Below are 26,974 nucleotides of genomic sequence, written 5' to 3'. Positions count from 1 at the left end.
TCATGAGGACCGCCACAGGAAAGGAAGACCCAGAGTTACCTCTGCTGCAGAGGATAAGTTCATTAGAGTTAACTGCACCTCAGATTGCAGCCCAAATAAATGTTTCACATCTCAACATAAACTGTTCAGAGGAGACTGTGTGAATCAGGCCTTCATGGTCGAATTGCTGCAAAGAAACCACTACTGAAGGACACCAATAATAAGAAGAGACTTGCTTGGGCCAAGAAACACGAGCAATGGACATTAGACCGGTGGAAATCTGTCCTTTGGTCTGATGAGTCCAAATTTTAGATTTTTGGTTCTAACTTCCATATCTTTGTGAGACGCGGAGTAGGTGAACGGATGATCTCTGCATGTGTGGTTCCCACCGTGAAGCATGGAGGAGGTGTGATGGTGTGGGGGTGCTTTGTTGGTGACACTGTCAGTGATTTATTTAGAATTCAAGGCACACTTAACCAGCATGGCTACCGCAGCATTCTGCAGCGATACGCCATCCCAGCTTGTTTGCACTTAGTGGGACTATCATTTGTTTTTCAACAGGACAATGACCCAAAACACACCTCCAGGTTGTGTAAGGGCTATTTGATCAAGAAGGAGAGTGATGGAGTGCTGCATCAGATGACCTGGCCTCCACAATCACCCTACCTCAACCAAATTGAGATGGTTTGGGATGAGTTGGACCGCAGAGTGAAGGAAAAGCAGCCAACAAGTGCTCAACATATGTGGGAACTCCTTCAAGACTGTTGGAAAAGCATTCCTCATGAAGCTGGTTGAGAGAATGCCAAGAGTGTGCAAAGCTGTCATCAAGGCAAAGGGTGGCTACTTTGAAGAATCTGTTCAATACTTTTGTGGTTACTACATGATTCCATATGTGTTATTTCATAGTTTTGATGTCTTCACTATTATTCTACAATGTAGAAAATAGTAAAAATAAAGAAAAAACCTTAAATGAGTAGGTGTGTCCAAACTTTTGACTGGTACTGTATATGTTCCCAACCTATCAACCCCTGTGTGGATGTTTGGGCGTGTGGCCGTGTGTGTGCATCTGTTAGTGTACTCTGTGGGCTTTTACGGTAATTGAGGGCCTCCTCACAGACCTAATCATTCCTGAGTGTTCACACAGATGAGATTAGTTGCCGGGGAGCTGTTGTCATAGACACCCACTGCTCCAGTCCGGCCAAGATGGCAGGGTCATTAGATCTCCCTCTCTATCTCTTTCTCCCTCTTTTGCTCTTGTCCTGTTTCTATATGTCCTTACTCTCTGGCTCTGGCTCTCTCTCTCTCTCTCTCTCTCTCTCTCTCTCTCTCTCTCTCTCTCTCTCTCTCTGGCTCTCTCTCTCTCTGGCTCTCTCTCTCTCTCTCTCTCTCTCACTCACTCACTCACTCACTCTCTCACACACACACACACACACACACACACACACACACACACGAGTCCAGTGAATGTAGGCAGTGGGGATCATTACTGTCCATCCACCCAGGTGATTGAAGTGGCTTTTTATCAGCCTCAGTCTAAGAGCCTCGCAGCATCAGATCCATAGATCCCCCTTGTCTGACTTCTCCACTCCCCCACTGGACTGAGATTCTCATTAGTGGGTGTTCTGAATCATGTTTCACCTTACTTTCCTATGCAGGAAATGAAGGTGGAAATCTCTAGCACTTCCATAGCAACCACAATTTCTTGAAATAGCAGCTACTGTAATTTAACACAAGCACTGTATGAGCCATATGTGTAAGGTTGGTTTCAGAAATGTGATTTCAGGAGTTAAAATTATGTATAGTTCAAGGTAACAAGCTATTATTTGACTGGAAGGAAAAGTAAAGTGGTATCATTACATGCCATTGAGAAGCAAAGAGCAGGCAGTCCCATTGACTCTCAATAATAGCTCCGCCCTCACCCTGGTAACTGGTAAGCTAGCACTTAATATGACACCTGCCTGCTAGGATACATGTCACTCTATGGGAGATAGGAGCTCATTTCAGCCCCCTTTCTCCCCAATGTTGAGAGAAGCTTACAGAAACCCAAAGCGCATCCAAAACAAGCTATCTCTAACGCTGTCAGAGGTGATGGTGTCATTTATCAGCGACACTAGATGTCGTACTGGTGGAAAGAGGCTGGGCCTTCTTAACTCATCTTTTATCATGGCAATATATTGCCTCTGCTGGACTCCAGCCATTGTACTGTTCAGAAATCAGTTGAAAAATAACCCTGGATTGTTCAGAGCTCATGGCCAAAACTCCAATCAAAACACAACAACTCCACCTAACTGTGTACATGTACAGGAGCCAGAAGCTAACGGGATTATCTGCTGTGTTTTTAGCGTGTTTGTTTTTTTGCAAAGCTAGAATGACCAGCATTTGTTGTGTTATAAAGTACATTTTTGGTGGTAAGAAGAATGTGTGTGAAAGTAAACTGTTTGATGTTTTAGACCACCTACAGCAAATTTGACATGGTGCAGATTAAGAAAAATTATGTTCATATTCCAGTTTTTTGTTGTTGTTGTGTCTTAACAGCTGAAGTCATATTTTGCATGTTTTCTCTGCATTGTCCCTGAGTTTTGATGTGAGTCCTAACTCCTGTCACCGCTGTCCTCAGGTTGTCCACACAGCCCGATGAACAAAGCCACTCTGACGTTGATCACCATCAGTACGTGTGTCCTGGCTGTGGTTTACGGCACACAGCTCTCCTGCTCTCTCAGTGTCAAGGTCACTCTCCACGTGCCCGAACACTTTGTCGCCGACGGTCAGCATCCCCCATCAACTCACTCTCACTCTCTCTCTCTCTCTCTCTCTCTCGTAGTCTACAGTGGATGTAGCATCAATACCTGCATTAAGCATGCTAATTGTGCTGTAGATAATATTTTAATTGAACTGTATCCTCAAAAGACCAGACTTCTAATATTGATATTTTGTAAGGCTCATTATTTTCAAAAGCTTAATTGAACATGTTGGAATATCCAGTTCTATGTTATATCCAGCTACTGTAGTAAGAAGAGAACAGCCAGGTTGTTAGCAGTAGAAAAATATTCACTCTAATAAACCTGGATATGTTATACTGAGCAGTGAATGATGGATGATCCTGCTGAGAGAAATGAGATGAGTAAAAGTGTGTTCTGTTCTCTTTTGGTTCCAGGAAGCAGTTTTGTGGTGAGCATGGGCAGTTTCCTGGATGTGTCTAACTGGCTGAACCCTGCCAAACTGACCCTTTATTACCAGACTAACTCCTCCACCCAGTGGGTCAGAGACTACTGTGGCCAGAGGACCACTGAACCCTGCGAACAGCTGTGTGACCAAGAGACAGGTTAGTGACACACAAACACACACACACACACAGCGAGCCACATATATGTCCCTGCTGCAATCTCCAAACAGTTCCCTTGGAACAGAATGTCGTCTTAAGGTTCGTTGGTATATAACACGGCTGGGCTGAGGGTTAGCCACTGATGGGATCTCTACGGCAAATACATTTATTTGCTCTTGACCTTCAGTGCTAATCTCAGGCTCTGGGTCTCATTCAACCCCTGCCAGCCCCTGTTAAGAATCAAACAGATAAGAGTGGCCAATGTCACGGAGTACTGTGTGGAGAATATTACCCTCCTCTCATCTCCACATCATCTCAATGTGCTTTTAGCACAGCGCCGGGCTTGACATTTACACTTGCTGTTTGATAGCTTTGATACTTTGCTATTGCAGACTGATTTCTTTTCACACCAATACTGAAGTCTGTAGACTTTTAAACAACTTGCCTTCAACCTTACATGTCTTAAAGGAGCCCCCTGAGACCCTAAAAGGTGTTGTCAGACGTGAGTTATTATGAATGATGATGATTTAGCGCTGCGGCTAAGCTACGTAAACAGTAAAGGTTCATAAAAGTGAAGGTGAGGCAGTGAAATGGGGTGTCACTTTCCACGGGATTATGCTGCGTTCGTGGAAACCCTGGAACTCTGCTGAGATCTATAGAATAGGGCTCTTCGATGCTGTATCAGGGATATCAGAGGAATATTTGGGGGATCTAGGAGGGCAAGTGGTCTCTTTGAGAGATGGCAGGGACTCAATAATGATTCCAATAATGGTTTGAGGCAAGACGAGAATGGTGATGTCATTTTTATGGCGGGCTGATGCAAATATTTTTGACTTGAAGTTCCTGTTTGATTATAAATAGGGCCTAGAGTTTTTCCTGGCATCTTGACAGGATCAGGAAAAACAGGGCCCTAGTAATAACTATAACTTGACTATAAACTTGCCTTGCACAGTTGCATGAACTATATTTTTGGCGCCGTATGAACAAGTGCGCTCAGCATCGAGAGCCGTTCAACTTTAGTATCCATTGTGTGTTTAAACTATTTGACACCTCCACCGTCGAAACAATCACTTGCCGTTTTTCAGTGGATAAATGTCGGTGAAGAAAAACACACATATTTAGCATAACCACTCCATCACTCACACACACACAGCCAACCGCATATGGGGCAGACGCCTGGCCAACTGTAGTAGGATTCTAATTTGAACAATTGCTCTCCCTTATTAAATCATTCAACACGGGCTACTGTGGTCCAACCTAATGGCTCATGCTCCTATATTTATGGGCTTTAATCGCCATCAGCCAACAAAGAGGTAGAGGACCCCTTGGTAATGACCATAAGAGTCAATAGGTTGGAGCGCTATCAAAGCCCTATCCCTCACTAGTTAGAGTCATGGTGCAGAATCACTGATTTGCCAGATGTGTTTCGTTGATTCGCTCCTCTATTTTTCTTCATCAATTACCCCCACTTAGTGACTGGTGTGCGCTGAAGGGCCAGTGTCATGTAAATGTGAAGTGTTACTTTAGTTTTTAATCTAGTTCTCACAGAGTGAGCAGAGGGAGGCTTTGCTTTGCCCAAGCCCCTGTAGTAAAGAAACTCAGCCGGGTAGACAAATCATCTCACCGGGGTGGAAAACCATCACTTCAGAGCCATCACTTTGTGTTATAATCATCAATCTGGATGCTGTGTCTCGGAAAGGAAGTTGTCTGATATGAGAGTAAGGAGGACATATTTCACCACAGGCCTGTGGAGTCCTGGGTGGGGGGCCTAACTGACATGTAGGTGGGTTATAATGGGATGTCTGTAACAGTTTCTGTCAACACCTGGTCCACGGGGCCCGGTCTGTAGAACTGGTTACCTGGTTTTTGGGGTAAGGCTTAAAGCGTTCATTCTCTTTATATTATTATTATATCTGAGGAAATTAATTTGAACATCTTGTTCTGTTCCACAGTTTATTTGAACCCACAAGAAACCCACAACACAAAAAATGTTTAGTACTATGTTTTCATTAAGCTATTCCTCAAATGAACTTTTTTATGCTGACCCAGTCAAAACAAATAGAAAAGACCATAAAAGTTCAGATGGTGGAACGTGTCTGGTCCCCTGGGTGGGATACTTCCCCCTGTCATAATGTAGTAGAGCCAGTGTAAGCTTATTAAAATGGATTACATGCTGTAATGTATTTGCAATTTATATCACCCCAGACAAGGGCATGTTGAGGGCTGATGCATAATGGAATATAGTAGGAGGCCACTCAACACACCAGACATGAACTGATGGACTTGGCACTGGCAGCACCCTCTGTCTGTGTCAGTTGGTAAGAAGGCCAACTGTTTTATTCAAATCTGGACCGGCAAATCACTATACAATGTCCTGCACATACAGTGCCATCAGAAAGTATTCATACCCCTTGACGTATTCCACATTTTGTGTTACAGCCTGAATTCAAAATTAATTAAATATTTGTTTTAAATGTCACCCATCTACACACAATACCCCATAATGATAAAGTGAAAAGATGTTTTTAGAAATGTTAGCAAATTTGTTGAAAATGAAATACGGAAATATATCTAATTTACATACGTATTCACTCCCCTGAGTCAATACATGTTAGAATCAACTTTGGCAGCGATTACAGCTGTGAGTCTTTCTGGGTAAGTCTCTGAGAGTTCTGCACACATGGATTGTTAAATGTTTGCACATTATTTTATTTTTTTATTATTCAAAAAATTATTCAAGCTCTGTCAACTTGGTTGTTGATCATTGCTAGACAGCCATTTTCAAGTCTTACCAATGATATTCAAGCTGATTTTAAGTCAAAACTATAAATAAGCCACTCAGGAACATTGAATGTCATCTTGCAAGCAACTCCAGCGTATATTTGGCCTTGTGTTTTAGGTTATTGTCCTGCTGAAAGGTGAACTCATCTACCAGTGTCTGGGGGAAAGCAGACTGAACCAGGCTTTCCTCTAGGATTTTGCCTGGTCTTAGGTCCATTACGTTTCTTTTTTATCCTTAAAAACTCCCAGTCCTTCACGATTACAAGCATACCCATAACATGATGCATGTTTTGGAATATTTTTATTTTGTACAGGCTTCCTTCTTTTCACTCTGTCATTTAGGTTAGTATTGTGGAGTAACTACAATGTTGTTGATCCATCCTCAGTTTTCTCCTATCACAGCCATTGCACTCTGTAACTGTTTTAAAGTCACCATTGACCTCATGGTGAAATCCCTGAGTGGGATATTCAATGTCTGCTTTTTTATTTTCACCATCTACCAATAGGTGCCATTCTTTGCGAGGCATTGGAAAACCTCCCTGGTCTTTGTTGTTTCATTTGTGTTTGAAACTCACTGCTCGACTGAGGGACCTTACAGATGATTGTACACTATGTGTGGAGTACAGAGCTGAGGTAGTCATTCAAAAATCATGTTAAACACTATTATTGCACACAAAGTGAGCCCTTGCAACTCATTATGTTACTTGTTAAGCAAATGTTTACTCCTGAACTTATTTAGGCTTGCCATAACTAAGGGGTTGAATACTTATTGACTCAAGACATTTCAGCTTTTCATTTTTTATTAATTAGTAAAAATGTATAAAACATAATTCCACTTTGACATGTTGTGGTATTGTGTGTAGGCCAGTGACACAAAATATGTCATCCATTTTAAATTCAGGCTGTAACACAACAAAATGTGGAAAAAGCCAAGGGGTGTGAATACTTTCTGAAGACACTGTACAATACCTAGACAGTTATTCTGCTAAACATACTGTAGATATCTTTAAAGGTTAATATTTTAGACAATACAGCTATAAGTCTTTCAGATAATCTGAACTACTGTATGTAATGTTCTTGGCGTGCTGTTTCCTTGGGCTGTTAGTAATAATATGGTTATGACATGTTAGCTTTCTATTTCCCATATAATGTTATATTACCCATAGACATTCAGCCTACCAAAATAGCATGCTTCTCAGCAGATCTATTTATCTCCTGTTTTTCCTCTGCAATTTAAAAGCCACAGTTTTCAATATGGTCAGGTACACTGCAAAGACCATTCTCTCTCTCTCTCTCTCGCTCTCTCTCTCCCTCAAAAGGAAAAGGACTGTTCGAGTCAGTAATTGGCAACAAATGCACTGTCTCTTTGGAGGCTTCTCATCTCTTCCCAGAGGGAATTTAAAGTCGTTCATCATGTTTTCATCTGTGTCATCCAGCAGAGAGGAAATGGAGACACACTTTCTTTATACTGTTTTCCTCTCAAAGTGGATCTTTGTTCCGCTCGTCTGTGCCTAGAACCTGTATGGTGTTCTGTGTGTGTGTCTGTGAGTGTGTCCACAAAAGCGGAATTGTGGTACAGATAAAATGGAGATTGGAGAAAGAGAAGGGATGTATTCACATAATTGAAATAATAGCTTTCAGAGAGCTAGCCCCCTTTTTGATAAACAAGCAGCCGAGCATGTGTGAGATGGAACTCTGAGGAATATATATATATATACAGTGAGGGAAAAAAGTATTTGATCCCCTGCTGATTTTGTACGTTTGCCCACTGACAAAGAAATGATCAGTCTATAATTTTAATGGTAGGTTTATTTGAACAGTGAGAGACAGAATAACAACAAGAAAATCCAGAAAAACGCATGTCAAAAATGTTATAAATTGATTTGCATTTTAATGAGGGAAATAAGTATTTGACCCCATCTCAATCAGAAAGATTTCTGGCTCCCAGGTGTCTTTTATACAGGTATCGAGCTGAGATCGAGCTGAGATTAGGAGCACACTCTTAAAGGGAGTGCTCCTAATCTCAGCTTGTTACCTGTATAAAAGACACCTGTCCAAAGAAACAATCAATCAATCAGATTCCAAACTCTCCACCATGGCCAAGACCAAAGAGCTCACCAAGGATGTCAAAGGACAAGATTGTAGACCTACACAAGGCTGGAATGGGCTACAAGACCATCGCCAAGTAGCTTGGTGAGAAGGTGACAACAGTTGGGTGATTATTCGCAAATGGAAGAAACACAAAAAAACTGTCAATCTCCCTCGGCCTGGGGCTCCATGCAAGATTTCACCTTGTGGAGTTGCAATGATCATGAGAACGGTAAGGAATCAGCCCATAACAACACGGGAGGATCTTGTCAATGATCTCAAGGCAGCTGGGACCATAGTCACCAAGAAAACAATTGGTAACACACTACGCCGTGAAGGACTGATCCTGCAGCGCCCGCAAGGTCCCCCTGCTCAAGAAAGCACATATACATGCTTGTCTGAAGTTTGCCAATGAACATCTGAATGATTCAGAGGAGAACTGGGTGAAAGTGTTGTGGTCAGATGAGACCAAAATAGAGCTCTTTGGCATCAACTCAACTCGGAGGAATGCTGCCTATGACCCTAAGAACAGCATCCCCACCGTCAAACATGGAGATGGAAACATTATGCTTTGGGGGTGTTTTTCTGCTAAGGGGACAGGACAACTTCACCGCATCAAAGTGACGATGGACGGCGCCATGTACCGTCAAATCTTGGGTGAGAACCTCCTTCCCTCAGCCAGGGCATTGAAAATGGGTCGTGGATGGGTATTCCAGCATGACAATGACCCAAAACACACGGCCAAGGCAACATAGGAGTGGCTCAAGAAGAAGCACATTAAGGTCCTGGAGTGGCCTAGCCAGTCTCCAGACCGTAATCCCATAGAAAATATGTGGAGGGAGCTGAAGGTTCGAGTTGCCAAACGTCAGGCTCGAAACCTTAATGACTTGGAGAAGATCTGCAAAGAGGAGTGGGACAAAATCCCTCCTGAGATGTGTGCAAAGCTGGTGGCCAACTACAAGAAACATCTGACCTCTGGGTTTTGCCACCAAGTACTAAGTCATGTTTTGCAGAGGGGTGAAATACTTATTTCCCTCATTAAAATGCAAATCAATTTATAACATTTTTGACATGCATTTTTCTGGATTTTTTTGTTGTTATTCTGTCTCACTGTTCAAATAAAACTAACATTAAAATTATAGACTGATCATGTCTTTGTCAGAGGGCAAACGTACAAAATCAGCAGGGGATCAAATACTTTTTTTCCCTCACTGTATATATATATATATATATATATATATATATATATATATATATATATATATATATATATATATATATATATATATATATATATATATATATATATATATATATATTTATATACAGTGGGGAAAAAAAGTATTTAGTCAGCCACCAATTGTGCAAGTTCTCCCACTTAAAAAGATGAGAGAGGCCTGTAATTTTCATCATAGGTACACATCAACTATGACATACAAATTGAGAATGTTTTTTCCAGAAAATCACATTGTAGGATTTTTAATGAATTTATTTGCAAATTATGGTGGAAAATAAGTATTTGGTCACCTACAAACAATCAAGATTTCTGGCTCTCACAGACCTGTAACTTCTTCTTTAAGAGGCTCCTCTGTCCTCCACTTGTTACCTGTATTAATGGCACCTGTTTGAACTTGTTATCAGTATAAAAGACACCTGTCCACAACCTCAAACAGTCACACTCCAAACTCCACTATGGCCAAGACCAAAGAGCTGTCAAAGGACACCAGAAACAAAATTGTAGACCTGCACCAGGCTGGGAAGACTGAATCTGCAATAGGTAAGCAGCTTGGTTTGAAGAAATCAACTCTGGGAGCAATTATTAGGAAATGGAAGACATACAAGACCACTGATAATCTCCCTCGATCTGGAGCTCCACGCAAGATCTCACCCCGTGGGGTCAAAATGATCACAAGAACGGTGAGCAAAAATCCCAGAACCCCATGGGGGGACCTAGTGAATGACCTGCAGAGAGCTGGGACCAAAGTAACAAAGCCTACCATCAGTAACACACTACGCCGCCAGTGACTCAAATCCTGCAGTGCCAGACGTGTCCCCCTGCTTAAGCCAGTACATGTCCAGGCCCGTCTGAAGTTTGCTAGAGTGCATTTGGATGATCCAGAAGAGGATTGGGAGAATGGCATATGGTCAGATGAAACTTTTTGGTAAAAACTCAACTCGTCGTGTTTGGAGGACAAATAATGCTGAGGTGCATCCAAAGAACACCATACCTACTGTGAAGCATGGGGGTGGAAACATCATGCTTTGGGGCTGTTTTTCTGCAAAGGGACCAGGACGACTGATCCGTGTAAAGGAAATAATGAATGGGGCCATGTATCGTGAGATTTTGAGTGAAAACCTCCTTCCATCAGCAAGGGCATTGAAGATGAAACGTGGCTGGGTCTTTCAGCATGACAATGATCCCAAACACACCGCCCGGGCAATGAAGGAGTTGCTTCGTAAGAAGCATTTCAAGGTCCTGGAGTGGCCTAGCCGGTCTCCAGATCTCAACCCCATAGAAAATCTTTGGAGGGAGTTGAAAGTCCGTGTTGCCCAGCGACAGCCCCAAAACATCACTGCTCTAGAGGAGATCTGCATGGTGGAATGGGCCAAAATACCAGCAACAGTGTGTGAAAACCTTGTGAAGACTTACAGAAAACGTTTGACCTGTGTCATTGCCAACAAAGGGTATATAACAAAGTATTGAGAAACTTTTGTTATTGACCAAATACTTATTTTCCACCATAATTTGCAAATAAATTCATTAAAAATCCTACAATGTGATTTTCTGGATTTATTTTTCTCATTTTGTCTGTCATAGTTGACGTGTACCTACTATGAAAATGACAGGCCTCTCTCATCTTTTTAAGTGGGAGAACTTGCACAATTGGTGGCTGACTAAATACTTTTTTTCCCCCACTGTATATATGCTGGTCGGGGGTCCGGAACATAATTACAAAACTTTGTAGACTGCAAATTGACCTCACGAAGCCCACACATATATAATATTTGACTAAAACATAATCATTTCAAACCTTGCTTACATTTGTATACGATCGTGTGTCTCTCTATTATGTGTGGGAATACTTGTGAACAGATTTCCAAAATTAAAATCACTTGGAGCTGATTTCCTGGTGTTTTTTTTATGTCCCCAAATAACACAACCCGCGGGGCCACCAGTTGGGGAGCTGTGGTGTATACTATTTAATAAACTATCTTCAATGGATAGGACAAACATCCATGCCTCCTGCCGAAGAGCCCTTAGGTCTATGTGTGCACACATTGCCTTTTGCTCATGGAACGAGAGATGTGATTTATGATATCATGCTTCTGACCCGATCCTATTTAGAAATGTAGTTTTTTCAAAAACCGGATTGATTGTTTGTTTTTTTACTTCGATTAAAAAGCAAACTCATTAGAAAGATTACCTGTCCATGGTTTTATGGTGAGAACTAAGCCCTATATGATAAAAAGCCCTGCTTTTTCTGGAATAATGCGCAGGTAGCCTAGCAGTTAAGAGCGTTGAGCCAGTAACCGAAAGGTCACTGGTTCAAATCCCCAAGCTGACTAGTTGAAAAATCTGTTGATATGCCCGTGAGAAACGCACTTAATCCTAATTGCTCTGGATAAGAGTATCTGCTAAATGACTAAATGTAGTGCAAATATGATCTGTAAGGTGGTTCCATTATGTTTTATAAAACATTACATTTATGAACAGTATAACAGTGAGTGGACATTTTCTCTTTAAATTGGATCGTTATCCAGTTCCTGTGAAAAGTTTGGATGTGCGTAAAACATAGTCTAAGTTGCCTTGTCCGCATTATAAGCCCACAGGTAGCAACAATTATGGTGCCTGTAACTGTATTTAGACATAGCCTATTTAAAACCAGTTGTTGTTTCGTTTGTATTAGAATTTGATTACAATTATACAGTGTATTTTCAGGCCTAGTGAATTTAATCTTGCTTATTGACTACATTTGGCATGTCCATGTAATTTATAGCCTATGTTTAACAATGTATTTCCATGTTGAATCAATGCAATTAGAACAATGTGGACTGCAAACATGTTCAAACATATTGAGCAAATATGGGGCAGGCTAATTAATGAACTACAGTGTCTTCAGAAAGTATTCAAACCCCTTGAATTTTTCCACATTTTGTTGTGTTACAGCCTGAATTTAAAACATGTACATATTTTTTTGTCACTGGCCTACACACAATACCCCATATTGTCAAAGTGGAATTATGTTTTTCACATTTTTTACAAATTAATTAAAAATGAACAGCTGAAATGTCTTGAGTCAATAAGTATTCAACCCCTTTGTTATGGCAAGCCTAAATAAGTTCAGGAGTAAACATTTGCTTAACAAGTAACATAATGAGTTGCAAGGGCTCACTTTGTGTGCAATAATAGTGTTTAACATGATTTTTGAATGACTACCTCATCTCTGCACCCCACAAAATATAAAAAGCAGACATTGAATATCCCTTTGAGCATGGTGAAGTTATTAATAACCCTTTGGATGGTGTATCAATACACCCAGCTACTACAAAGATACAGGCGTCGTTCCTAAATCAGTTGCCGGAGGAAGGAAACTGCTCAGGGATTCACCATGAGGCCAATGGTGACATTAAAACAGTTACTGAGTTTAATGGCTGTGATACGAGAAAACTGAGGATGGATCAACAACATTGTAGTTACTCCACTAGACTAACCTAATTGACAGAGTGAAAAGAAGGAAGCCTGTACAGAATAAAAATATTCCAAAAAATGCATCCTGTTTGCAACAAGGCACTAAAGTAATACTGCAAAAAATGTAGCAAAGCAATTAACTTTTTGTCCCAAATACAAAGTGTTATGTTTGGGGCAAATCCAATACAACACCTTACTGAGTTCCACTCTCCATATTTTCAAGCATAATGGTGGCTGCACCATGTTATGGGTATGCTTGCAATCGTTCAGGATTGGGAAGTTTTTCAGGATAAAAAATAAATGATTTGGAGCTAAGCACAGGCAAAATCCTAGAGGAAAACCTGGTTCAGTGTGCTTTCCACCAGACACTGGGAGATGAATTCACCTTTCAGCAGGACAATAACCTAAAACACAAGGCCAAATCTACACTGGAGTTGCTTACCAAGAAGACAGTGAATGTTCCTGAGTGGCCGAGTTACAGTTTTGACTTAAATCGACTTAAAAGACTGTAAATACACAACTTGGAGCAACCACATATTTTGCCATGGAGCACGTTCTGATTGGTCAGTGAGGGGACAAGTCTCGACACGCCACAACTTATTTATTCATCAAAATCCAGCCCTTTCGCAACACCTCCAGCTACTGCGCCCATAATTCTGGTTGTGAATATAGCAAAAATATTTCTGACACAACCCCAAACCTATAATGCTACCACCAGCACTAAGATTTATTATTGCTTCAGGTTTGTTAAAATAGAGCCCCCTTTGTCTTTGTACAAAGTGTCACTTCAATACTCCCTTGCTAAACACCTGCCTTTATCCACCTACCACTCCTCCTTCCATAACCTAAAAATGCACACTACACTAAACAAAAAAATTGTCCCCCCACCCCTAGCCTCAACATCATTTCTGCTCACTCATTCCTCTTGCCAACTTTTCTTTACTGTCTCACGGTAAGGCCTGGGAAACAATCGGTGCGATGTGCAGTGTTGTAAACTAACCACTGCTGGAGAAAGAGGAGCGCCTGATAAGCAAGCTGTCATGGGAAAAAAGAAGGCGAGCGAGCGAATCTAAATTAATTTCCTGCCCCGTGAACTTGCCTCTGCACCGAATGAAAGTCAAATGCCTGAGAGGGAGATAAAGCCCAGAGACTTTGAAGCAAACAAACACCACGTGATAACACATTTATTATGAAAACACTACGCAGTGGCATTATCTGAGGCGATGGTTCCGAACGCATGCCTCAAAGCAAAAGTCAATATTTGTGGTGATGAGGCTTCAATGGAAACCTGATAACAGAGAGGGCCAGTGTTTGGACTTCTCAAATGCAGTTAGACATGACTGTTTTAATGATGCATTAGATTTTAGTTTCCCTCCTTTTAACATGGTGATGTGGAAGTCTAAAGTTGTGAATCAGAATTGAGTGGAATAATTTGTCACGTCAATCAACAAACAACTAGAGTCCTTTCAAAATACTTTATTTACCCAACAAGGGGTGCAAGTGGCAATTACAAGGATACTCCTATGCACGTACAAGAACACACATTTCACTTTACATCCCCTCTCAGTGTTATCACCAGTAAGGCCAGCTGCAGTCGTTTTACTCATCTACCTCAAACACAATCTCTATCTCACTCCACCACCCCCTAATGCCACCCAGCCTACCATCACGGTCATTAACACACCATTGTGTCACCCTTGCTTGTTAAACAATCTCCTGGCCTCCTCCCTCCTCCTCCTCCTCCTTTCTCCACCTCCTTCCTCCTCCTCCTCCTCCTGCTCCTCCTCCTCCTCCTCCTCCTCCTCCTCTTCCTCCGTGCCTTAACTATCACCCTCCTCTCATGTGAGGTATCACAGTGGAAGTCAATGGATGAAGGACCTCTACTAGCCCTGTGTATACGGATCTCGCCTTGAGCCTCAGTGGTGTGTGAATGGATTTGGGCCGGGGCCAGCTCAATCACACACAGGCACAGGCACCTGTACACACACGCAAAGGCATACGCACACCCACCCACCCACGCAGTCAAACATACACACTCCCACCGGCTTATCAGCAAGGCCACACCACCTCCTCTTCCAGCCATCGGCCATGTTAGCACATCTGAGCACGGGGAGGATACATGTGAAATAACACGATCACTCTCGCTCACGACTTCATGAAAAGCCAAGCCCAACCTCCTTTCCCGCCCTTTGTTTTCTCCACCAATAATACATACTCCCAGGTTCCTACCACAACTAATAGGTGCTGAAATGTCTGGGTTGTTCCAGCTTTATCAGCCCTATTTATCCAACCCACCGCCCCACCTGCCCTCCCAGGACATGGTGTCGATGATGAATATCCTCAAGGTCCCGAAACAGAATTGCTTCCCCCCTTGGAATGGTGTAACAGTAGAAATATGCATCAGGACAACAATATCTCTTTCCCGGGCCCATGCTGTGAACCTTGAAATGTGAAAATTGCCCACATGGCCTGTGCAAGATAGGAATAGCATTCTAATGAAACGAGTCATTAATCACTTCAGGTCGGCTGCAGGGAAAGAGGAGGAGGGAGATGATTAGTTACTGGTCTCTAGTGAACAATCCCGCTACTTTTTTTTCATTTTGGCTTTAATTTAGAAAACAAGAAATGTGCTGATGATGAGGGATTATTGTTGCCAATAGCATTTGTAAAATAGTTTGTTGTGAAGATTTTGTTTCGAGGTTTGGAGTGGGAGATGAAATGAGCGAATGAGAAATGCAGGGCCAAATTGTGTGTGCGAGTGTGTGTGTGCATGTGTGTGAGAAAAGAGAGTGAGAAATAGCAAGAGATCCAGTGAGAGAGAGATGCAGGAGTGAAGTATGTTTAACAGCAAGGGGTGGCTGAATTGGTGAGAAAGTGGAATGTGTGAAGATGAAGGCCTATTCTGGCTGAGAGGGCTGATTTGACTATATGCTGTTTGGAAAACAGCAGCTGGGAGCTGTAAGTAGCAAGGAGTTTCTGAGCTGTTAGCTGTAGGAAGGATAACATCATCTCTTTCCTCTCCATGGTGCACCATCTTACAATAAAATCACCTGGTCTTGTTACTAAAAAAGCTGTTTTTCTATTAGTTTGACTTTTTTGACTCAATGCCAACATCGTAAAAAAAAAGGCATTCATCCTAATTACAAACTTTGAAGTGATATTTCATTTAGCTCTTAAGATAAATAATTGCCCTACATTTGTGAAATGCTAGAGATAATTGCTTTCAATTTGCCATTCAGCAGGTAGCACACTCACATTATTAAGGCAGTAGCTGTTCCCTGCTAGCCAAGATGCTATGTCCCCGGCTCATAAACTCACTTCATTAATTATTAAGGACTTGGTGATCAAATGTGAATGGCATTTCATGACTCCAGTTAATATGCTTCTTCCAATGGTATGTCCCTCCGAGGGACCATAGGGACCAGTCAACAGGAGGGTTACTCTGTGCAATGCTAATGTTATGGCCGACTCTAACCCACAATGACAATGCATTTCATAAGCTTTTCACACTAGTGGCACCCATGGGGCAAAGCATTTGAACCCTGCACAAAGCTGCATAAATGCAGTTCGACCAAATAAAATCAATGGTGACCATGAATTCATTGATATGTGAATTTAGTTGTGGAGGGAATTGGTAGTCTATAAAGGGCTTTGAACAGCAAACGTGAATTCTCAGGTCAATATATTGTCTTATGCTGATAGGACTAATAGGCTAGCAATCATGTGATCAAACATCTTTTGATTATTGAGAGAAAGTTTGAGGACACATTCGTGTTATGCTTCTGGAGATACCAGCAGCGCCATAAATACGTCTCAAATTCCCAGTTGATGTGTGACTAAGTATTTTTCAGTTGTCTTGTTGCATACAGTTGAGTAATGTGTGGGCATTAATGGTTAAAGACTCAACCTTCGATAAGTTCCACCTGTTTCAAACAACCAGGTTTACAAGTATTTTAGCCCTCCATTGGCTCACTGGCCCTTATGAAAGTAATGTAGACAAACTGGCTGGAAATGAAACCTCAAGCAATATGAGTTATTGGTATGAATTCCAATGTTTGTCCCAGGTGTGAATGCAGACAGCTGAATAATTACTGCCAAATTCTAGGTGGACAGGGCTATCCAATTGTAAATTAATGCACAATTGACATCTTGAACGAACCCATGCTGTTTACAATTTACTTCTGAAATGTTTTAGTGTTATAACCTGATATCACTTTTGTTTGAATTCGTTGACGTTGTATTTCCAATGTTGTTGCACCAATGTAATATGGCACAAACAAAGTCATTGCAGCATTGTTTCTATTGTGAAAACAACAGTTAATAAGCTACTGAGTAAGAACTGTTTTTTTTGTCTTGTGTTTTTTACTCTGACTACCATTTGAACATTACCATACAAATTAGATGAGGTTAATTAATAAAATAGTAGTGAATAAGGGAAATTGTAGTGAATATCCCATATGCATTTCAACAAGTAAGAGGTGAGGATGAGAATATCAAAAGTAGGAAGGGATTCTCAATGAGAAAGAATTGGACCGCAGTAAGATGACCGTTATGTTCTTGTCAGCATTTTTGTAAGACTCAAGTGCACCTAGCGGAGGTCATTTAACAACAGACATTTGTTACTCAATCCCTCTCTCAAAGTGTTACATAGGCCTATAGCAAAACATGTGCATTGCTCTGTAACAACCGAGCAACGTTGAGGAACAAAACATTTAGGGGTAGACTCCGGCTGGGGTGGATGAGACAGTAGCTTAAATCACAGAGCAGCGATAATGCCTGCATTTGTTCCTCACTCCACTGCTCAAAATGTTCCATAGGTGCATAGAAAACTACTTATTTCTGTAAAAACTGAGGAGATTTCAGAAACACACTGTTCTGCAGTAAACTCACGGCTGGGTCAGGGTGAGAGGTAATCCACAGAGCAGCGATAATGCCTTCATGTCAAGAGACACAGAGGGAGCTTTCCCCTCATTCAATGTTTGCTTTTTCTATTTGTTTTTGTGTTTTATGAATCTGCCGCCTCATATCTTCTGACAGATCATAAATCAGCACTCTAAGGCATGGGCAGAAAACCCCTGGCACTTTCCCACTGCTTTGATTCTGTATGGATTAAAAACATGGAGGATGAGAAATTAAAGTGGTGGGAAGAGGATACAATTAAAATCAAAAGCCACCTTTTTAAGACTGTGTTAATTCATAGTTTATTTTGTTGAGTTTTGTAGATACAGTATTTGCAGATTCTTACTTTATGCTTTACACCTTTGCTTTCTTTGTGTCATAACTGTCATTGCACTTTTTATGCTATGTTATTTTAAACTACAATTTCAAAGCACCACCCCCTTATCCTTGGCATATATGCTGAGTGTACAAAACATTAGGAAACCTTCCTAATATTGAGTTGTACGTCCTTTTGCCCTCAGAACAGCCTCAATTCGTCAGGGCATGGACTCTATAAGGTGTTGAAAGCATTCCACAGGGATGCTGGCCCATGTTGACTCCAATGCTTCCCACAGTTGTGTCAAGTTGGCTGAATGTCCTTTGGGTCGTGAACTATTCCTGATACACACAGGGAATGTTGAGCGTGAAAAACCCAGCAGCGTTGCAGTTCTTGATACACTCAAACCAGTGCATCTGGCACCTACTACCATACCTCGTTCAAAGGCACTTAAATATGTTGTCTTGTCCATTCACCCTCTGAAGGACACACATACACAATCCATGTCTCAATTGTCTCAAGGCTTAAACATCCTTCTTTATCCTGTCTCCTCCCCTTCATCTACACTGATTGAAGTGGATTTAACAAGTGACATCAATAAGGGATCATAGCTTTGTTGACAAAGGCTCTGTTGTCACCATGTCAATGTTTTTGTCATACCATACATTGAATATTTGCTTTCTGCCATTGAAAATGTCGGGTCCAAAGTGAAATTGTAATGGGGGTTTATAGTAGAGGGATACGTCAGGAAATGGTAGTCCGGCCATTTCAAGTGTACATCAAACCAATACATCCCAGATGTACCACAATAAAAGGTTACATAGTTCTTTCTGATCGAACCACACTCCTTAAGTTCCTACAGATCAGTGGCGGTCGGTGCCGTTTAAGATGATGGAGGACCATTTTTTTTATGAGCATGGCCTTATTTCTATTACAGCATATTAGATGTCTGTCATTCATATTCCATTCACCCAGGTCAATGTAGCATCGATAGGTTTAGGCTACTACATATTAAAATGTTCCCTATGCCCATCATGAGGTTGCTACAACCTAGCCTATGAATGAAAGTTTACAACGCAGGTGCACAGATCAAGAGAAATTTGAGTAATCAAGGTGACAGACATTGACACATTCAATACCACTTTGCACAATCTTGCCTGCATCTAGCTGATCTACGGTGTAGACATTAGTCCAACAGTTGCAAACAAGAGTTTCTATTGGACAAATGTGTATGTTTACAAACAGCGTGATCCCTTTGATGGTTGGATAATTCCTTCTCGCATCTATACGCTCTCTCCTCCTCTCACCTTTTCCCTTCACTTGTGGACTTCAGTGAACAACACATCCGCTGTCTGTGACCAGGCAAAACAACATTCCAAGCCAAAATGTCATATCATAAACGCTAACCACTACACACAGCCTACATCGTTGTCACCATATTAGCTAACGTGAAGTCAACATAGCTATTATAACTAACGTGTTAGTAAACCCGCTAAAATAATGCAGTACAGTGTACAGTTAGCAAGCAGTTTAGCAGTTACACCGGCGGGCCCCGGTGGCAATAAATAAAATAAAATAAATAAAAGCTTACTTTGACTTGGAAGAGTTCCAGTGTTGGATAGCCATAGCCAGCTGGGTAACATAGCCTTTCTGTTTGAGCTGGGTGTTTGAGTAGGCTAAACTAGCTAGCTGCATTGAAAGTAAAAAAATTAAAATATATATATATATATAGTGAGGGAAAAAGTATTTGATCCCCTGCTGATTTTGTACGTTTGCCCACTGACAAAGAAATTATCAGTCTATAATTTTAATGGTAGGTTTATTTGAACAGTGAGAGTCAGAATAACAACAACCATTTCCAGAAAAATGCATGTCAAAAATGTTATAAATTGATTTGCATTTTAATGAGGGAAATAAGTATTTGACCCCTCTGCAAAGAGCTCGATTTTGGTCTCATCTGACCACAACACTTTCACCCAGTTCTCCTCTGAATCATTCAGATGTTCATTGGCAAACTTCAGACGGCCCTGTATATGTGCTTTCTTGAGCAGGGGGACCTTGCGGGCGCTGCAGGATTTCAGTCCTTCACGGCGTAGTGTGTTACCAATTGTTTTCTTGGTGACTATGGTCCCAGCTGCCTTGAGATGATTGACAAGATCCTCCCGTGTAGTTCTAGGTTGATTCCTCACCGTTCTCATGATCATTGCAACTCCACGAGGGGAGATCTTGCATGGAGCCCCAGGCCGAGGGAGATTGACAGTCCTTTTGTGTTTCTTCCATTTGCGAATAATCACACCAACTGTTGTCACCTTCTCACCAAGCTGCTTGGCGATGGTCTTGTAGCCCATTCCAGCCTTGTGTAGGTCTACAATCTTGTCCCTGACATCCTTGGAGAACTCTTTGGTCTTGGCCATGGTGGAGAGTTTGGAATCTGATTGATTGATTGCTTCTGTGGACAGGTGTCTTTTATACAGGTAACAAACTGAGATTAGGAGCACTCCCTTTAAGAGTGTGCTCCTAATCTCAGCTCGTTACCTGTATAAAAGACACCTGGGAGCCAGACATCTTTCTGATTGAGAGGGGGTCAAATACTTATTTCCCTCATTAAAATGCTAATCAATTTATAAAATGTTTGACATGCATTTTTCTGGATTGTTTTGTTGTTATTCTGTCTCTCACTGTTCAAATAAACTTACCATTAAAATTATAGACTGATAATTTCTTTGTCAGTGGGCAAACGTACAAAATCAGCAGGGGATCAAATACTTTTTTCCCTCACTGTATATATATAGCTCTCTCTCTCTCTCTCTCTCTCTCTCTCTCTCTCTCTCTCTCTCTCTCTCTCTCTCTCTCTCTCTCTCTCTCTCTCTCTCTCTCTTCTCTCTCTCTCTCTCTCTCTCTCTCTCTCTCTCTCTCTCTCTCTCTCTCTCTCTCTCTCTCTCTCTCTCTCTCTCTCTCTCTCTCTCTCTCTCTCTCTCTCTCTCTCTCTTGCTTCCCCTTCATTTTTTTAAATAAATACATTTGTTCAAAACTGTTCAACTATTTTCTTTCTCTCTCTTTGAGTCAGCTCCTCACCACATTTTATGCACTGCAGTGCTAGCTATCTGTAGCTTATGCTTTCAGTACTAGATTCATTCTCTGATCCTTTGATTGGATGGACAGCATGTCAGTTCATGCTGCAAGAGCTCTGATAGGTTGGCGGATGTCCTCCGGAAGTTGGTATAATTACTGTGTAAGTCTATGGAAGGGGGTGAGAACCTCGAGCCTCCTAGGTTTTGTATTGAAGTCAATGTACCCAGAGGAGGACGGAAACTAGTGCTGTTGAGGCTACATTTACATTTACGTAATTTAGCAGACGCTCTTATCCAGAGCGACTTACAAATTGGTGCATTCACCTTATAGCCAGTGGGATAACCACTTTAAAATATATATAAATTTTAAAGTAAGGGGGGGGTAGAAGGATTACTTTATCCTATCCCAGGTATTCCTTAAAGAGGTGGGGTTGCAAGTGTCTCCGGAAGGTGGTGAGTGACTCCGCTGTCCTGGCGTCGTGAGGGAGCTTGTTCCACCATTGGGGTGCCAGAGCAGCGAACAGTTTTGACTGGGCTGAGCGGGAACTGTGCTTCCGCATAGGTAGGGGGGCCAGCAGGCCAGAGGTGGATGAACGCAATGCCCTCGTTTGGGTGTAGGGACTGATCAGAGCCTGAAGGTAAGGAGGTGCCGTTCCCCTCACAGCTCCGTAGGCAAGCACCATGGTCTTGTAGCAGATGCGAGCTTCAACTGGAAGCCAGTGGAGTGTGCGGAGGAGCGGGGTGACGTGAGAGAACTTGGGAAGGTTGAACACCAGACGGGCTGCGGCATTCTGGATGAGTTGTAGGGGTTTAATGGCACAGGCAGGGAGCCCAGCCAACAGCGAGTTGCAGTAATCCAGACGGGAGATGACAAGTGCCTGGATTAGGACCTGTGCCGCTTCCTGTTTAAGGCAGGGTCGTACTCTCCTAATGTTGTAGAGCATGAACCTACAGGATCGGGTTACCACCTTGATGTTAGCGGAGAACAACAGGGTGTTGCCCAGGGTCACGCCAAGGCTCTTCGCACTCTGGGAGGAGGACACAACGGAGTTGTCAACCGTGATGGCGAAATCATGGAAGGGGCAGTCCTTGCTACTGTAGACCTTCATTGCAAAACAGTGTGTTTTAATCAATAATTTGGTGATGTGAATATATTTAGTATAGTTTTATCTAAAAATGATAACTTTTTTAATGTTTCACTTATAATTTTTCTGAAATTCACTGAGGAGGATGGTCCTCCCCTTCCTCCTCTGAGAAGCCTCCACTGCTATAGATATTGTGTGTGAAGAGTTTCATTCCGAAATATATCCATTTTCAGAAATGTTGTTCAATTAGCTTTTATTGTTTAAAGAAATTATGAAAGAGCTCTGCAACTGCCGTTCAGCGGCCAACAAGGCAGAGTTCATCTCAGCCTATGCTACCCTCTAGTCCCTCGACTTCTTGGCGCTGACGGAAACATGGATTACCACAGAAAACACTGCTACTCCTACTGCTCTTTCCTCGTCTGATCATGTGTTCTCACATACCCCGAGAGCATCTGGTCAGTGCGGCAGTGGCACAGGAATCCTCATCTCTCCCAAGTGGACATGTTCTCTTTTCCCCCTGACCCATCTGTCTATCTCCTCATTTGAATTCCATGCTATCACAGTCACCCTCCAGGTTTCCTTGGAGAGTTCATCAATGAGCTTGACGCCTTGATAAGTTCCTTTCCTGAGAATGGCTCACCCCTCACAGTTCTGGACCATTTCCGGAGACCTTCTCCCTTACCTCACCTTGCTCATCAACTCATCCTTGACCGCTGACCATGTCCCTTCCGTCTTCAAGAGAGCGAGAGTTGCACCTCTCCTCATTAAACCTACACTCGATCCCCCTCTCTCTCCTCTGCTCTTATCCTTCTAGACCTATCTACTGCCTTTGATACTGTGAACCATCAGATCCTCCTCTCCACCCTCTCTGAGTTGGGCATCTCCGGCGCTGCTCACTCTTGGATTGCGTCCTACCTGACAGGTCGCTCCTACCAGGTGGCGTGGTGAGAATCTCTCTCCACACCACGTGCTCTCACCACTGGTGTCCCCCAGGGCTCAGTTCTAGGCCCTCTCCTATTCTCTCTATACACCAAGTCACTTGGCTCTGTCATATCCTCACATGGTCTCTCCTATCATTGCTATGCAGATGACAGACAATGAATGTTCTCCTTTCCCCCTTCTGATAACCAGGTGGCGAATCGCATCTCTGCATGTCTGGCAGACATATCAGTGTGGATGTCGGATCACCACCTCAAGCTGAACCTCGGCAAGACGGACCTGCTCTTCCTCCCGGGGAAGGACTGCTCGCTCCATGATCTCGCCATCACGGTTGACAATTCCATTGTGTCCTCCTCCCAGAGTGCAAAGAACCTTGGCGTGACCCTGGACAACACCCTGTCGTTCTCCGCTAAAATCAAAGTGGTGACCCGATCCTGCAGGTTCATGCTCTACAACATTCGCAGAGTATGACCCTACCTTACACAGAAAGCGGCACAGGTCCTAATCCAGGCACTTGTCATCTCCCAGCTTATCCAGAATGCTGGTGTTCAACCTTCCCAAGTTCTCTCATGTCACCCCGCTCCTCCGCACACTCCACTGGCTTCCAGTTGAGGCTCGCATCTACTACAAGACCATGGTGCTTGCCTACGGAGCTGTGAGGGGAACGGCACCTCCTTACCTTCAGGCTCTGATCAGACCCTACACCCAAATGAGGGCACTACGTTCATCCACCTCTGGCCTGCTAGCTCCCCTACCTCTATGGAAGCACAGTTCCCGCTCAGCCCAGTCAAAGCTATTCGCTGCTCTGGCACCCCAATGGTGGAACAAGCTCCCCCACGACGCCAGGACAGCGTAGTCACTGACCACCTTCCGGTGACACTTGAAACCCTACCTCTTTAAGGAATACCTGGAATAGTATAAAATTAATCTTTCTACCCCCCCACCCCTCCCCACCCCCCCACCCCCACCCCTCCATGTTTGTCCCACTGGCTATCATAAGTTGAATGCACCAATTTGTAAGTCACTCTGGATAAGAGTGTCTGCTAAATGACATAAATGTAAATGTGAATATTTTTTAAAAAATTTAAAAAATATGAAATATGAGATCTGTATGTAAAATATTTACATTTGACATTTTAGTCCTTTAGCAGATGCTCTTATCCAGAGTGACTTACAGGAAGTGCATTCATCTTAAGATAGCTAGTTGAGACAACCACATATCACAGTCAATTATACAGGATACTAACATTCCAGAAAACGTTTGACCTGTGTCATTGCCAACAAAGGGTATATAACAAAGTATTGAGAAACTTTTGTTATTGACCAAATACTTATTTTCCACCATAATTTGCAAATAAATTCATAAAAAATCCTACAATGTGATTTTCTGGATTTATTTTTCTCATTTTGTCTGTCATAGTTGACGTGTACCTATAATGAAAATGACAGGCCTCTCTCATCTTTTTAAGTGGGAGAACTTGCACAATTGGTGGCTGACTAAATACTTTTTTTCCCCACTGTAGCTCCTTTGTCCCTTTGTGCCTCCAGTGATGCTATCTCTTTCATCGTTACCCAACGCTTAGGTTTACCTCCACTGTACTCATATCCTTCCATATCCTTGTCTGTACACAATGCCCTGAATCTATTCTACAACGGCCGGAAATCTGCCCATTTTATTCTCTGTACCCAACGCACTAGAAGACCAGTTTTTAAAGCCTTTAGCTGTATCCTTATTCTACTCCTCCTCTGTTCTTCTGGTGATGTAGAGGTTAACCCAGGTCCTGTAGCCCCAAATATTACTCTTACTCCCCAGGTGTTATCATTTGTTGACTTCTGTAACTGTAAAAACCTTGGTTTCTTGCACGTTAACATCAGAAGCCTCCTCCCTATGTTTGAGTTATTCACTGCGTTAGCACACTCCACCAACCCTGATGTTCTAGCAGTGTCTGAATCCTGGCTTAGGAAGGCCACCAAAAATTCAGAAATGTTCATCCCCAACTACAACATTTTCCGTCTAGATAGAACTGCCAAAGGGGGTGGGGTTGCAATCTACTGTAGATATAGCCTGCAGAGCTCTATCATACTATCCAGGTCTGTGCCCAAACAGTTTGAGCTTCTACTTCTAAAAATCCACCTTTCCAGAAATAAGTATCTCACTGTTGCCGCTTGCTACAGACCCCCCTCAGCCCCGAGCTGTGCCCTGGACACCATATGTGAACTGATTGCCCCCCATCTATCCTCAGAGTTTGTACTGCTTGGTGACCTAAACTGGGATATGGTTAACACCCCGGCCAACCTACAATCTAAACTAGATGCCCTCAATCTCACACAAATTATCAACGAACCTACCAGGTACCCTAAATCTGTAAACATGGGCACCCTCATAGATATCATCCTGACAAATTTACACTCTAAATACACCTCCACTGTCTTCAACCAGTATCTCAGCTATCACTGCCTTATTGCCTGCGTCCGTAATGTGTCCGCGGTCAAACGACCACCCCTCATCACTGTCAAATGCTCCCTAAAACACTTTAGCGAGCAGGCCTTTCTAAATGACCTGGCCCAGGTATCTTGGATGGATATTGACCTCATTCCATCAGTAGAGGATGCCTGGTTGTTCTTTAAAAGTGCTTTCCTCTCAATCTTAAATAAGCATGCCCCATTCAAGAAAATCAGAACTAAGAACAGATATAGCCCCTGGTTCTCCTCATACTTGACTGCCCTTGACCAGCACAAAAACATCCTGTGGCGTACTGCATTAGCATCGAACAGCCCCCGCGATATGCAACTTTTCAGGGAAGTCAGGAACCAATATACACAATCAGTTAGGAAAGCAAAGGCTAGCTTTTTCAAACAGAAATTTGCATCCTGTAGCACTAACTCCAAAAAGTTTTGGGACACTGTAAAGTCCATGGAGAATAAGAGCACCTCCTCCCAACTGCCCACTGCACTGAGGCTAGGAAACACTGTCACCACCGATAAATCTATAATAATCGTGAATTTCAACAAGCATTTTGCTATGGCTGGCCATGCTTTCCACCTGGCTACCACTACCCCGGCCACCAGCTCTGCACCCTCCGCTGCAACTTACCCATGCCCCCCCCCCTGCTTCTCCTTCACACAAATTCAGACAGCTGATGTTCTGAAAGAGCTGAAAAATATGGACCCCTACAAATCAGCTGAGCTAGACAATCTGGACCCTTTCTTTCTAAAATTAGCCGCCAAAATTGTCGCAACCCCTATTACTAGCCTGTTCAACCTATCTTTCGTAACGTCTGAGATCTCCAGAGATTGGAAAGCTGCCGCGATCAACCCCCTCTTCAAAGGGGGTGACACTCTAGATCCAAACTGTTACAGACCTATATCCATCCTGCCCTGCCTTTCGAAAGTATTTGAAAGCCAAGTTAACAAACAGATCACCGACCATTTCGAATCCCATCGTACCTTCTCCGCTATGCAATCCGGTTTCCGAGCTGGTCATGGGTGCACCTCAGCCAGGTTCAAGGTCCTAAACAATATTATAACCGCAATCAATAAAAGACAGTACTGCGCAGCCGTCTTTGTCGACCTGGCCAAGGCTTTCGACTCTGTCAACCACCGCATTCGTATTGGCAGACTAGATATCCTTGGTTTCTCAAATGACTGCCTCGCCTGGTTCACCAACTACTTCTCAGAGAGAGTTTAATGTGTCAAATCAGAGGGCCTGTTGTCTGAACCTCTGACAGTCTCTATGGGGGTGCCACAGGGTTCAATTCTCGGGCCGATTCTATTCTCTCTGTATATCATAGATGTTGCTCTTAC

The 26,974-nt window shown here is 42.7% G+C and overlaps 1 protein-coding gene across 1 annotated transcript in view; it reads left to right on the top strand.

Moving 5' to 3' along the window:
- LOC121541685 (astrotactin-2-like) overlaps window positions 1–26,974 on the top strand; it is a 532,790-nt gene that overhangs the window by 227,029 nt on the left and 278,787 nt on the right. Inside the window, exons 6-7 of the mRNA XM_041850922.2 lie at window positions 2,597–2,743; window positions 3,134–3,301. Of these exons, the coding sequence (XP_041706856.1) occupies window positions 2,597–2,743; window positions 3,134–3,301 (315 nt within the window). The remainder of the gene's footprint in view (window positions 1–2,596; window positions 2,744–3,133; window positions 3,302–26,974) is intronic.

This window comes from Coregonus clupeaformis, chromosome 27 (genome assembly GCF_020615455.1).
Source record: "Coregonus clupeaformis isolate EN_2021a chromosome 27, ASM2061545v1, whole genome shotgun sequence".
Taxonomy (NCBI): Eukaryota; Metazoa; Chordata; class Actinopteri; order Salmoniformes; family Salmonidae; genus Coregonus; species Coregonus clupeaformis.
The sequence above is the reverse complement of the archived record's forward strand: the minus strand, read 5'-3'. Positions and strand labels throughout refer to the sequence as shown.